Source organism: Papilio machaon, chromosome W (genome assembly GCF_912999745.1).
Source record: "Papilio machaon chromosome W, ilPapMach1.1, whole genome shotgun sequence".
NCBI lineage: Eukaryota > Metazoa > Arthropoda > Insecta > Lepidoptera > Papilionidae > Papilio > Papilio machaon.
The window spans coordinates 6,374,027-6,388,549 of record NC_060015.1 but is presented as its reverse complement, the minus strand read 5'-3'; the positions used below and the strand labels follow the sequence as shown (position 1 = coordinate 6,388,549).

Here is a 14,523-nt window from a genome sequence, read left to right as displayed (position 1 = left end):
TTTTTTCCTACATTAATACTAATACAATTTAAGTACTTGTTCCCGTTTTAGGGTAAGTTTTATGGCACATAAAATAAAATACGTAATGTTGCTAAATTTAATTGTCCTTTATAACCGTATTTTTTTAAACGTTCTTTGTTCTTGTTGCTAACGGTCATTTTTTAAAACTTTAACTTATTTCTGTTGTACATTTAAATTTGTGTTTTCTTTATTTTACATAAGATCTTATTGCTGATTTTTCATTATTTATCCTTTATCTTTATAATACGTTATTTCGCATTTTATTTAAATTTATTTTTATTTTCGTTTGCTCCGCTTTTGCTTTGTAAACTCCGTTCTGATAGTTCCACCATCGTCAAGCCGCTACGTATTGCTTTTCTTGAGTTGCTGATGGTGGATACCAGGCGGAGGAACAACGCCTTACCGAACTAACGGTCTGGTGTTTTGAATTTCCAGGAGCACTGTACGAATTTTACTGAAAGCTACAATCAAGCTAGCAATCTCCGAGCAAGCTACCGCTTGCCAGCTTCATACATCGGTAGCTGACCTGCCGTTGCGACCTTAGCACCGACGTCTACCGAATTCCTGCGGCCGCCGCTTAGCTGCCTAGGGAGCACCCAGCTACGGTCGACGTGCACCTCCTGTCCTGCCGTTCCTTGGCCTGCCGCCGCTCATCCGTCGCTGGGCGACGCCACCGTAGTTCAGCCAAAGCAGGGGAGTAATAAACGCCGCGGAAGCAGAGACTGATAGCACGTTACCCCACGACCTTATAAATTTTATGTGCCTACCGCTGAGTGCTTGGTAATATTATATATATCTTTTGTTACCACCTGAGTTTCTTTTCTCACCTCATTAGGGAGTTAGGGACCCAGGGCGCAAGGACACCCTTTTAAGCCTTGCGGGACGGTACACTTTATACTCGATAAAGGTCGATAAAGACGATACGATGGCCAATGGCACAAATATTAGTGCATGGCCCACGGAAGAAAAGATGCACCGTCACCATCTTTGTCCGAAACTAAGAAAGACCAAGTATAAATTTGAGAAAAAGCCTACAGGAAAATATAGAAAAGTGTAAAAAAGCATAAAAAACATCCGGTCCAAACATTTTATATTCTATGTTTGTTGTGATTTCGTGGGATTTTCCCGGCTTCAAAATTTTTTTAAGCAAGTTCGTTAGTTTAAGCAAGCAAGCAAGTCGGACATGCATATTCAAGCAACGTCACTTGTGCTTAGAATCAAAGTAGAGTTAGCAGCCACACTGCTGACTCTACTTTGATTCTGAGTACGAATTACAGTAATGGAAAGTGTACGGCGCAGTTGTGTTGTATGGCTGCGCAGAGTGTAGCGTGCAGCGAGTACGTCTGTGTGGGCGCGGTGCGCAGTAGCAAGTTGCGTGCGCCCGCCTCTGGCCCCGCCCCCGTCGTGCTCGCGCCCGCCCCACCCTCTAGCTCCGCCCTAATGCCCGCCGACCCCGCCCCCGTGTACCGCGCAACACGAGCCATAGCTGAGGCGCTTATCTGTTTATTACAGACATCATTTTAATATTCAGATATGATAAAATTTTGGTAAATTGTAAATCTTTGGTATAGTGTTGTAACAGTTCGATAAAATTACGCACGACCTCATCCGTAAGCGTATTGATTTTTATGAATACATACTTGATACTCGTTGTCTTCATCTGGCCCGTTAGAATCTGGAGTCTTTGGAGACCGCCGCTGTTTAACCACCAACTACAAGATGAAATTTATTTATATTAATATAGGAGTTATTAAGATACAAAAAGTAACATAAACTCCTATAGTTAGTAATAATGCAAAATAAACAAATCGATGCAGTTCAGTTCACCTCTACGACGTGTCCAACTAGCGGCTGTACCGAGCACGACTTTAGATCTATCATTTCGACGATGCGCTCGGTGTGAGGGTCCGCCACCACCAGGAACTGTATTAAAAAGAATCATTTTAATTTACAATCAAATACTAATGTAGTACAATATGAATAGCATGTAGCTTTTGGTAGCGTCCGTGGCTCAGGGGTTAAGCACTTGACTTGCAATCTGCAGGTCCTGGGTTCGAATCCCGCCATGTACCAATCTGTTTTTTGATTTTCGATTAACATATGTACATTTATCCGACGTTCTCACGTTGAAGGAAAACATAGTGATGCTGCACATATCTGAGAAGAAATTCAATGATATGTGTGAAGTCAACCCGCACTGGGCCAGCGTGGTTGACTATGGCCTAGTTATGCCTAACTTGGGATAGGTTCCGAGCCCCTCAGTGGGTACATATAGTGAGTTGATGATGATGTTGCTTTTAGTGGAGGTTACCTTTTGTGTAATGATGAGTAGGAGAGGCGCGTTGTCGAGCAGCACTCGGAAGCCGGAGATCGCGGGCAAGTCGGCGAGCCTGAACGCCCAGCGCACGCACTCGCGCTGCCACACGCCCGCCGGACCTATACTAGCCTCTCCCTCGTCGCCGCTCCATGCCCTTGGCTATTAATAATCACACGTAGCAGTTTTATACAAACATACGTGTAAAGTACATATATTACGAGCACTAGATTATTTAACTAATAATTACCTGAGGCGTTACATCCCAGCCGGTCTGCGCGAGTAGACCTTGACCGGCATACGCAAGCAGGTCAGCAGTGGCGCTAAGGGGCTTAGTCAAAGCGCCGACTAAACCACGCCTTAGCGCCGTCCCGCCTCCAGCCTCGCCCACACACACGCCCACCACTGAATGGTGCGCGAGACCGCCCACCGCACCTCAAATACAAAGACACGTCCTTATAACAGGTGCAAACTTATTTGCAGGCAATATTTGCCAATCCAAAAAAATATACTAAGACAAGAAAACCTAAAATGACAATAATCAAAATCACGTCTAAAAAGCAGAAACCTTACCAAGTATATTGATAGCGAAGTTAGTGAGTCCCGCTGTAAGACCGGCTAATAAACTGGAAGGGGGTTGTCTCCTGAAAGATATGATTATAAAATCAAATGTTAGGATTAAGCGTGGGTAAAACATGCAAATAAATAGCAGGCATTTACCTCGCGGCGGCAGCTCGCTCCGCGTGTTCGATGTCACCGGCGAGTAAATCGAGGTTGCGCGCCAAGGAGCTGGCGGCGGCGCTGAGCGACCGCAGTACGGCGGCTGCGGTCGCGCTCGCCACGCCCCGCACGCCGCCGCCCGCTCCCACCACTCGCGCCGCCAGCGCCACTGGCGCACCCACCAACTCTAGACCCCCCACCACCCAACCTGATACATATACGACACGATGACACATTATTGTTTCACTAAATCTGCGTGTTGCCGATACTATATAAATTATAATATACAATAGCTATTTAAATGTAAGCTATAAATATAGAGACCTGCACTGAGAAGCGCTGCGGACAGATAGTGTACGGTGAAGGCATGCGTAAGCCGCTCCACTGAGGTGACCATTGCGCGCTGTCGGAACGCGGCCAGACGCAGCGGACTCTGATCCAACGCAATGTACATGTGCGCCTGCAAAAACACACAGAAACACTACATATTTTCTACTGAACAGTGTAATTGCCAAGGGCGGGAAGAAACATCACTTACGGCAGTATGCAGAGTGAGCAACAGATCTATGGGCATGACGGTGAGTGTGCGCAGGCGCAGGGGGCGCTGCACGCGGCGCGCGGCGGCGAGCACGTGCGCGCACTCGTCGCTGTCTCGTGCCGGCCACGCCTCCCGCAGCAGCGCGGCCAACTGTCGCACGTACGCGTCCTCGATGTACAGCGCGAGCGCACCCACACGCACCTCCACTTCCGTTATCTCTGATTTATATAACTTGCTCTTATAATATTTATGTAACTGATAGCTATAATTTATACAAAAGTTATCGCTCGCGATGATAACTTATGTGAAGGAAGATTAGGGTGGGCGTACATCAGTATTCTGCTCTTCGTTCAACCTTGATGGTGTGGATGTTCGAAATCAAATACGCTGTGCGTTCAGTTGGTTTAATTAACCCTTTCCACTCCAAGGCTGTTTTTGTTTTTATTCCACCAGCTCCACGCTAAAATTACGTTTTTTTACTTTTAGTGTTTTTTTGTGTATTTTGTAAAAAAAACGAATTTTTCTTATTTCATAAACTTTGTTTAATGAGTAATCACATGATACTATATTAAAATCCTAAATTTTAATCTTTATAATCCCTTTTGGTATGGTATTTTTCGAAACAAATCCCAGGATGAAGCAAAGGTTTTGTCTCACATGTTTTGCAAAAATAGCATGTTTCCCCCCCCCCCCCATCTTTTATTTTTCAGTTGAAACACAGCACAATCCTTGTGCTTCCCCCCACGTTGTAAGTAAATAAAGTGAGGGGTTCTCCACCACTTGAGTGTTTTTCTATTAAAGTAGTATGAGATAAGATGTTTACGACGCGAACATATAACGGTGCGATAACAACTAGTTTTATTATGTAGCATCGATAAAATTTAATTGAATTATAGTATCTTACAATTCTAGAATATGTTTCATTCATTCGTGATTCAAACATTTTAGTAACAAAAATCCCTCCTGTTTTAAAAATTTTCGCAAAAAGAGGTATTACACCATGTCGAGTATCACTCGACAGTGGAGCTAGTGGAACAAAATCATTGTCGAGTGACACTCGACATTGGAGTGGAAAGGGTTAATTGAATGGAGATTATAACAATCACGAAATATGGCCGGATGAGCAAGATGTCACTGGATTGTTTTGGAACGCGGCGAAGTCGGAAGGAGGTTAACAACACGTCCGTTCGAGTTGATGTCTGTCGCCTGACTGCCCTTCAAAAGGTTGAATACCATAATGATATCTCCGATTTGACACAATAACATTGACGAATGGTCACCCTGACAGCTGACAGTGTTGTTATCCTCCACTTCCGAATACACCCAAGTCAAATCAACTTGACGTTCCAACAATCACTACGAAGATGTCTTTGTATTCTGCGCTCTCCGATATATGTTTAATTTTCTTTGATCCTATTAGCTTAATAAAAAAAGAAAAACGTCTTCTCAATTGTGACGACAATTTTGCAAATACCAGAAACGTGTAATCTTTTTCGCCAAATTCTAAAATATAAAATACTCAAGATGTTTGTTGTGTAGTTGAAATTGCTGTTACTTACCACAGAAGTCTTGTTCGGCGACAAACCACGCTTCGGTGATAATATCTAGGTTGAGGACATCTTGGTCGCTGGATTGTTGCGGGGGCGCGGTGCCCCACAGCGGCGGCCAGCGCGGGGCCGGGGGCAGCGGCGCACGCGACGTTGCCACAACCGCGAAATCGTACTCCCCGCTCGAGTACTGAGCGTTGTCGATCTGGAGAGACGACACTGATATCGTCGCTCGGCCCCTCTGTAATATTCAGTCGATTTACCATTAAAAGTTTGTGTAATGAGTGGTGGAACTTGACTTGACACGTCGAAAACGATAGGAATCTTTTAATCCACGTGCCAACTTTAGCCTCGGATACTATAAATCACTACTTGATTCACAGTTACTGAAACACAGCGAGCGTTTTATAGATTTTCGTATTGCGTACATGCATGTCTGCGTGGTTGAGGGCCAGCAGGTTGTCGAGATGCAGAGCGACGAGCGGTGGTCGGTCAGCGGCGGCGGAGAGGCGGATGTGTACACCGCGCACCTCGCACAAAGCGCGCTCGCCACCTCCCAGCCCCCACCCACCGCCGTCACCGCCCTCTTCCTGCTGCTGGTGCTGCTGCTGCTGCTGCTGCTGCTGCTGCTCGCCGCCGTATACTGACAAACATCAAAATTGTATTTAAAACAAAAAGACATATATTAAACAAGCAAACAGAATAAGTTTTCGTTTAAACAGATGATAAATAAATGCTTAGTGGATGAATTTAAAAATAAAAAGCTTTTTTTTAACTAAAACAAATTTCACCTTTGTAATATTCACGTTTAATTAATTGATAAATAAAATTAAGTTTTGTATACGAAACTAATAAAAAAATTGTAAATAAAAAAATAGTTACAAAGTTCCTTGAAACTGGACTGATCGGCCTCAGAGAGGCACTGCACTATTGAATCCTGAGAATTATCTTCATTTCCCACTGCCAGTACACTTCTCGTCAGCTCTCTCTCCAAACCTAACGCACAGCACAATCACAGATAATACAAATAAAAAAAATAATAAATAAAACAAAATTATTATTTAAACAAAAAATATTTGTGTGAAAAAAAAACAAAATAAGTGCATAACAAAATAAAAACAACATGATGTTTTACAATGGTTTCTCATTTTAGTGTCAAAAAACGAGCTATTTCTTCTAGATGAAAGATTCTATCAACTACGATCCAAGATCTCAAAAAATATGAAGGTGGCAGCCTTTAAAATCTTAATATTGTATTGGAATTACATCTATTTATATTATTTTTTTACTCTACGTATAAAAAGTATATATTTTTTTAGTCCAAACTAGAACAATACTAATGCATAGGCAATGAAAACGGTCGCACTCTCTTACCACGTGATGAGAGCTGTGCGTTAGCACCTCTTTCAACGTCAACGGACAACTCTTTGACATTTAACGATTGAATCGTATTTGTATCACTAGATTGTGAAATCAAATCATCTTTTATATTGATATTGCCTCGAGATAGAAAATTATTGCGCAAGCGAGAACTTGAAGTCTCCATTACTGCGAGAAAAAAATGTGAGTAATTGTTATGTAAATAACGTACGAGTACTTACTGTGGGTTTCTAAACTCAAAATCTCAGTTTAAAACATATTGTTTTCTCTGTTTTGTCTAAGATAAAGACAGGGATAACGATAATTTTTAAAGAGATTTTTGTCTCAGAAACCAACAGTTAGAAATGCAATTTACAAAATAATATCAATTATAAGAAAAAACCTACATGTATTTTTACATTATCAAATAACTTACAATTCTCTGTTGCGTTAACTCGTCCATCGACCGGTGTTCATCAATGTGTTTCTAAAAATTAAAAAAAAAACCTAAAACATCTCGTATACTGAAAATTTAAGCGAAGATGTTCAGTTATGGCTTGATCGTTAGCAAATTTCAAATTTATTTGTAAACTAGAATGAGACAAATGATATTAAAACGAGTTGAAAATTGTCAACACTTACTTCTTGAAGTGTAGAGTTGCTTTTTCTATAAGTAAATTTTAATTTTTTTTTTTCTAAAAGCTATTCTTATTTTCAATGTCAACGTATGTGTTAGTTGTACATACCTGTTGGACGTGTTGTATATCGAGCAGGGTAGAGTGGGGGGAGGTGCGCACGCGCAGTTTGACCGTCAGACCGGCCAGCTGCACCAGCTGCTCGCCGCTCACCACACCCACCGGCACACACCACTTGGGCATTCGTTCCTCCTCTATGTACAGATCGTTGTTACATCTTTAATGCTATTTTCAGAAGAGGACAGAACAATGAGACAAACAGTAGACAGTTTTACAGCTACTGTTTGAATGCTTAATGACAAAACTTATAATGTTCTGTATCGACGTTGTCCGTTCAAAAATAGCAGTCCGTTTCTCTGCAACTCTTTTCTGCTTGGCTCTAGTTTATCGGCACGCTGTGTAGTGGCCTCTTCCCGAATCTCTACGTACCAACACAATTCGAGTTCTGCAACGACTCGGCAAGATATTTGAAAGCATTTATTTAATCTGTTACCTGTTGCTCGGGCAAATGTAAGGAATATGGGAGCGAGGGCGTCGCCGTTGTCTGCGTCTGAGGCGGGCGTGGGGTAGCGTGCGCAGTACGCCGGCGTCGTGTAGTGCGTACTCATGCCCGGACCCACCGTGCACATCCAGCGGGCCCCCTCGCACTCTCTCACTGCCTGTTTACAGATATAAATATACTTTGTAAATAGAAAGACCCGACTTCTATGAACCACTGCCCATAGACATCAGCAACCATCAGACAAGCCACAGGCGCATTGCTAACATTGTTTTAAAGAACAGACGACGGGTGTTGTTTTTATGAAGGATACACAAAAGTCTTAAAATTTGTAACAATATAAAGCTATTTACTAGAATCTGACCTTGACATTATTAGACGCGGTATTCTGTTGGTAGTCATCATATACTTCGGGCTGATCGACCTGTGCGACTGCGAGCCTTTCGCCCGTCGCGTTGTACACGACGAACTGCGGGCAGGGGTCGCGCGCCACTACCACCTGCCAGCGGCCGTCATGGTGGTGCTGAGTCACCACCACTGGTACCTGGACACATATACAGTGAAACCTGGTTAAGTGAGACATCAAGGGACCTGCAATGTCATTTCACATATAGAGGTATTCCACTTACCCAGTGTCTCAGATATACGGGTATAAATAAATATCTGTCTCATTTACAGAGGGTTCCATTAATAGAGGTGAGAATACAGGTTATTTCAGTTTATTTCAGATATTTCAGTTTGACATTTTTCAAATAAACATCTGTATGATAGTAAAGCGAAACTAAAACTGAAGGTAATTGAAGCTCAAAATTTGTACTTACGTACTTGGAATTACGTGTGGAATTTGTGGGTAGAATAAGAATGAGTAAACAAACAATGTTATCTCAGTAACAGAGGTTTATGCATATAAAATTTACTCGCTGTCTCAGTTATAGAGGTAACTATGATGATAAATCGAAAGAACAAATCCCAGATATAGAGTTCGTAAGAAACGGGATTCTTACCACGATTAGGCTAATCGTGGTAAGAATCCCGTTTCTTACGAACATTATATTAGTAAAAACCACGAAAGTTTGAAGTTATATACCCAGATATAGAGGTTTACATCGTCCCACTACCAGAGGTAATTCAGTGCCAAAGTGTTGGGATCTCAGCATGAGTTCCAGTTATGGAGGTTTCTCACTTATCCAGGTCCCACTTAACCAAGTTTCACTGTACATTAATTGAACTGTAGAATCAGGACTCGTATGTATGAAAAAGTATACACAATGAGTTGAAGAAGAAACCAAATCCGTCTAGTATGTGGAGGAATAGAAAGTGTTTATAAATTTATATTTGGCATGAAAAATCGTAGCTTTTTTCGTATTGTATTTTTTTTGTAGGAAAGTTTACATACAGATTGGTTGTTGTGATCGCGCAGTGCGATCGCTCGTCGTGAGGGCTGCGCGCCGTGGTGGGCGGGGCCGGCGTGCTCGGGGGGCGTGGCCAGACGTACAGGCACGGCGCTGTCGTGTGTTAGCGAAACACATAGGAATGTGTTGGCACGAGCTCCACTACGCCAACGACTCCATATCCACGCGCGGCACAGTGCTTCACCCACACATCTGTCGCCCAATATAAATAAGAGCTTGTACGAGGTATTATTAAGAAGACATATATCAAATGTACTTAAGACTACTTACTATTTAGGGCTTTTAGGATAGTATTTAACGACTTTACCCATTGTTAAAAACCTTCACGATCGTTTTTAATCTTAGTAACAAGCCAAGAAATACTGTGACCTTAGACTTTAGTGCTGTGGTCAAACTAAAAACTGTAGTAAAGTAATTAATTAAACTAATTAAAAAAACATACAATAATGCACATGATCTGTCTTGGTGTTTCTTGTATAATTGATCGGTCAACTAAACAAAAGGGATAAATTACCGTTTATCCTTTGAAGGCGGGATCACTTTAAATGACTTCGGATTTAGCAGCACTTCATCGTCGGTGCCTTCCGGTACTGCAATGCAAGTTATCTGTATTTATAAAAATATAATTATATAATTTCGACAAGATATTACAAATACAACAATTTCATTTTAAAAATAAATAATATTAGAACTTACCATAACATCAGTGTCCATATCATTTCTGAGAACATAAGTTGAAGTGATGCCCAACACGTTCATGTCTTCTTTTACTTCCAAATACATGGTAAACAATGCTACCTGTAATAAAAAAAATCGTTAGAAAATAACAATGTCACAGTCAATTAGACAAACTAATGTAAAATAAAAAAAAACACGACAAGGCATAAGAAATACGGGAAACAGTTTGCACCTTTTTCACATCCTACTAGCTTTTTCTAACCTTGTACAAGTCTCCTTTAATCGAATTTCCACTAAGCGATTAGTCGCGTACCTGCTATTTATATTATCAAAAAGTTGAGAAAATCTGATACTACCTAGTCAGGTCATAAATTCTGTCACACGTTTAATCCTTACTAATATTATAAATGCGAAAGTAACTCTGTCTGTCTGTCTGTCTGTCTGTCTGTCTGTCTCGCTTTCACGCCAAAACTACTGAACCGATTTAAATGAAATTTGGTACACAGATAGTCTAGAGCCTGAGGATGGACATAGGCTATATTTTAACGCGAAAAAGGGGTTGTAAGGGGTTGAAAGTGGGGGTGAAAGTTTGTATGGAAGTGTCGCCTACTATTGTTTACTGAACCGATTTAAATGAAATTTGGTACACAGATATTCTAGAGCCTCAGAAAGAACATAGGCTACTTTTTAACGCGAAAACAGGGTTGTAAGGGGTTGAAAGTGGGGGTGGTGGTGGTAGGGGGTGGTAAGTAGGGTGTATGGAAGTATCGTCATTTTTACAGTTAGAAGCATGAAACTTCTGTCTAAGGCTGCTAATTTGATATAAATAAATATGAAATTCAATTTCTGTAAAAATTTTCCCCTGAAGGGTGCTAAATAACAATAGGGGATGAAAATTTGTTTCGCAATATGTGAGGTTTTAATGAATGTTTTGTTTAATATGTTTTACTATTATACTTACTGATATTTAGCTTAGAGCCTGAGAAAGGACAAAGATTAATTTTTATCGTGAAAGAGGGTGTATAAGGGGGTAAAAGTAGGGGTGGAAATTTGTATGGACGTATCGTCATTTTTACAGTTAGAAGCTTATAACTTTTTTTAGGCTACTAATTTGATATTAATAAATAGGTCATTTAAAGTTTGTAAAAGTTTTACCCTTAATGTTGCAATATAATAAGGGAATAGGGGATGAAAATTTGCATAAGAGTAAATGAATATTTTGTAAGTTCCATTTGTTTTGTTGTAATTTTTTATAAGTTTAAATAAAATACCTCAACAACAACAACTAAATTCACGCCCATAACCCAGAGGGATAGGTAGAGACCAAACACCTACATTTGGTGTGGTCGTGGCACACCTATCTCTATGTCTACATCCATACATCAACGCATAGCACGTCGGTCAAGTAAAATAATAATCCTTAAAAAAAATGCTTAACGAAAACAGTATTTCACGCGGACGAAGTCGCGGGCACAGCTAGTATAAAATAATTGAAACAAGTTTATTCATTATGTGAACATTTATATACCAAAATGAACTTAACAAAACATAGATTCTTATGACACGAAAGTTTATTAAAAATGACCTCCGTGATTTTGAATACAGCAGGCCTTGAATCTGCGCGGCTAGTCGTTTTTCGCAGCACGAACAAAGTCCATGTCAATATCTTCGGCTGTCTTAATTAAGGATGTCTTGAGTGACTCCAAATTGGGATGAGGCTTTGAGCACGCCTTTTCCTCCAAGTGTTGCCATATCTTGTAATCTAACGGATTCAAATCTGGACTGGAGGAGGGCCAGTCTTCGTGCCGGATGAAGTCGATTTCACGCGCCGCCAGCCAGTCTTGTGTGCTCTTCGCTCATGAGCTGGCGCCGAATCTTGTTGGAATACCCGGTGCCTGTTATTGAACATGGTATGAGGAACAGGTTCCACAAGGTTCGTCAGGACTGTATTTTGATACACAACTGCATTCGTTTTTACACCTTTCTCACAAAAATGTACCTCTGTTAAGCCCCAATAAGAAACTCCCAACCATACCATGAGCGAGGATGGAAAATGACCTCGTTGGATACGCGGAATACGTTTGCTCGCTTCATCACTACTGTGTGCGTACACCTTATCATTTTGTTTGTTGTAGCTCTCTTCTACGGTAATAATTTTTGCATCCCAAAAAAGAATTTCCCGATATCTTTTTCCCGCGTACCGCTTCAACAAAGCGCGGCATCTCTTCAGTCTCAGGTCCATTAGACGAGCATTCAAACGATGTCCTGTTTTTCTTCGATATGCACGAAGCCCTAAGTCTTCATTTAACACACTTTTCACCGTGGTTCTGCTTAACCCCATCTGAAGGGCCACCAGTTTCTGCTTACGTTTGGGATTTCTTTGAACTCGCGCCCTCACAGCTTTGATCACTGCTGGAGTACTAACAGACCGAGGGCGACCACTTCTCGACCTGTCATCTACACTAGAGTCTTCATTGTATCGTTTGATGGTACGATAAACGAATCTTTTGGGTATATTCAAATTTTTCATTATGTCAAAAATTAGAATTGGCGCGTAACCGAAACGATGCAACGCAATAACTGCAGCACGATCTTCTTTAAACGTCCATTCCACATTTAAAAATGAGTAAAACTCTAAAAAGTAAACAGTTTTATTTTCATGAACAATTCGAAATTCGAATTCAATAAACTTCTTTGTGGCCAGCATTCTAAAAGAAAAGTTTTTACTGTATGACAATACTTATGACCTGACTGTGTATATGTGTGTATGCCTGTGTACTCGTATACCTTGTGATTGCATTGTATGGCGATGTTTGCGGCGTGACCGAGGGCCAGGTGACCAGTCGGCAGAGCACCGTAGCGGCCCGGCTCCTGCGAACTCACCACCAACGGCTCGCTCACAAATGTCTCGCGACCCATCTCCAGCGACAGGAAGAAAGGTTTCTGCAAATTACAACATATCTAAGTCAGTCCGTTACAGGAATATATAACTTTCTGAATTTTACGTGTGTTGATCACTAGTAATAAAAGTGTAGACGGACAAAATTTATACCAATATAAATCTAATCCCGAGGAATAAGAAGCAATAAGTAAATCTAAACCCGTGCTAATTGTTAGCATCTAAAATAGTGGACAATTAAATAAAACCGGTTGAAATGTTAGTCGTCAATATCAAACAAATCATTATGTTACAAGCGTAAAAGCCAGGGGGCGTAACGGGACTAACATACACAGTATGTATGGTCAGTATCAGTCAGTTTCAGTCAGTTTTAGGGAGAATAATTATATAAACCGTGAGCAGAGTGGACGGTGGCGAGACAACATGTCCAGGCTCGAGGCGGCAGAGTGGTGCGGCGTCGTGTGCGCGTAGTGTGAGCGGCATGGGCGCGGCGTTGGCGAGTAACATCACCGGCCAGAGCTGTGCCGCCAGCGAGCAACCGCCGCCCGCGCACACCGCGCTGTACTGCACCTGTACACACACATACATCATACATACACGTGCAGTACATCACATCTTTGATGCTGGATGCTGCATTGACTGAGAGGTGATACCGTGATATCTGTACGCGGCTGCAACAGCGCCGGCTGCCACACACCGCGCCAGTGCCGGCGCACCAGCGAGTAAGGCCAATCAGACCGCGCCTCGCGGCCCCACTCTCGTAGCCTGACAAGTAGACAAGAATTACTTACATACCCCCCCTAAAGTTATCTAGCTTATATATAAGAAAATGTAATTTATATAAAGTGTCTCATACAAATGTACTGCACAATTGTATTTTAAATTTTATAGTGATACTAGCTGTCGCCCTCGACTTCGTTTGCGCGGAGTTAAAAAATCTTGATTAGTAGCCTATGTGTTCTTCCAGACTATGTTCTACATCTGTGCCAAATTTCACAAGATCCGTTGAGTCGTTCCAGAGATACCTTCATGCATCCATCTATCCATTCGCAATTATAATATTAGTAAAATATTGTAATATTATTACTGTCATCAAATAAACATTGTTTGTTGACTGACCAGTTGTTTATGTGTCGGAGTACATCGTCGATGTCCTGTACAGGTTGACTCTCGTCAAACACTGATGTCTGCGTAATGCCGTAGTGCAAAGGCAACCCCTTCGGCGTCACTGGGCAGTCTATGTTCCTACACAATACATATATATGTATAACAACTTAAAAACACAAGCTTATGTTATTTTATTTGTTTTTTTTTTTAATATTACTTCGCCGTAACTTTTGTATTAAAACACATTTCTCTATTTTTTTTTTTTTCAAAGAGTGTGGACCATATTTTTTTAAACATGTTTTGATGGTGGGAACAATAACAAAGTGATAAAATATGACATTACTTATACTGTAGTGTGAGAGTGTGGCGGGCGGCGGTGGTGCCGGGCGCAGTGAGGTGTGTGGTAGCGCCGCGCCCCAACGCCGTCTGCACCAGTCCAGGCGCCGCCCCCTTGGCACCCGTCTCCGTCCCCCCACTCTTACCCATAATAGTATCCGACAACTCTGTTGTTATCATCACCTTCGATACAATAAATAATCAATTTACTTTTAGCTTACAATTTAAATCGATTTAATAATCATGACACTATGTTATAAACAGACCTCTGTATCTAGGGAGAGATGAGAGCGCAGCATGAAGAGCGGCCAGAAGGTGGCGAGCAGGCGGCCGTCGGAGGTGGCGCGAGACACGCGGCACCACACCGACACGTACGCCATGTCACCGCCACTCGGCAC

At 41.7% G+C, this 14,523-nt stretch overlaps 1 protein-coding gene across 1 annotated transcript in view; it reads right to left on the bottom strand.

Annotated features, from left to right (window-relative positions):
• Window positions 1-1,292: 1,292 nt before the first annotated feature.
• The window catches only part of LOC123723009, a 62,455-nt gene continuing 49,224 nt past the window's right edge, over window positions 1,293-14,523 (bottom strand). Inside the window, exons 39-64 of the mRNA XM_045685552.1 lie at window positions 14,392-14,522; window positions 14,133-14,308; window positions 13,802-13,927; window positions 13,336-13,447; window positions 13,076-13,252; window positions 12,571-12,726; window positions 9,802-9,903; window positions 9,620-9,711; window positions 9,090-9,297; window positions 8,058-8,237; window positions 7,688-7,853; window positions 7,246-7,388; window positions 7,142-7,166; window positions 6,515-6,688; window positions 6,023-6,136; window positions 5,569-5,783; window positions 5,153-5,381; window positions 3,594-3,811; window positions 3,380-3,515; window positions 3,056-3,263; window positions 2,909-2,979; window positions 2,586-2,770; window positions 2,333-2,497; window positions 1,849-1,944; window positions 1,662-1,733; window positions 1,293-1,520 (exon numbers count right to left, since the gene is read on the bottom strand). Coding sequence (XP_045541508.1) covers window positions 1,293-1,520; window positions 1,662-1,733; window positions 1,849-1,944; window positions 2,333-2,497; window positions 2,586-2,770; window positions 2,909-2,979; window positions 3,056-3,263; window positions 3,380-3,515; window positions 3,594-3,811; window positions 5,153-5,381; window positions 5,569-5,783; window positions 6,023-6,136; window positions 6,515-6,688; window positions 7,142-7,166; window positions 7,246-7,388; window positions 7,688-7,853; window positions 8,058-8,237; window positions 9,090-9,297; window positions 9,620-9,711; window positions 9,802-9,903; window positions 12,571-12,726; window positions 13,076-13,252; window positions 13,336-13,447; window positions 13,802-13,927; window positions 14,133-14,308; window positions 14,392-14,522 — 3,905 coding nt within the window. The remainder of the gene's footprint in view (window positions 1,521-1,661; window positions 1,734-1,848; window positions 1,945-2,332; window positions 2,498-2,585; window positions 2,771-2,908; window positions 2,980-3,055; window positions 3,264-3,379; window positions 3,516-3,593; window positions 3,812-5,152; window positions 5,382-5,568; window positions 5,784-6,022; window positions 6,137-6,514; window positions 6,689-7,141; window positions 7,167-7,245; window positions 7,389-7,687; window positions 7,854-8,057; window positions 8,238-9,089; window positions 9,298-9,619; window positions 9,712-9,801; window positions 9,904-12,570; window positions 12,727-13,075; window positions 13,253-13,335; window positions 13,448-13,801; window positions 13,928-14,132; window positions 14,309-14,391; window position 14,523) is intronic.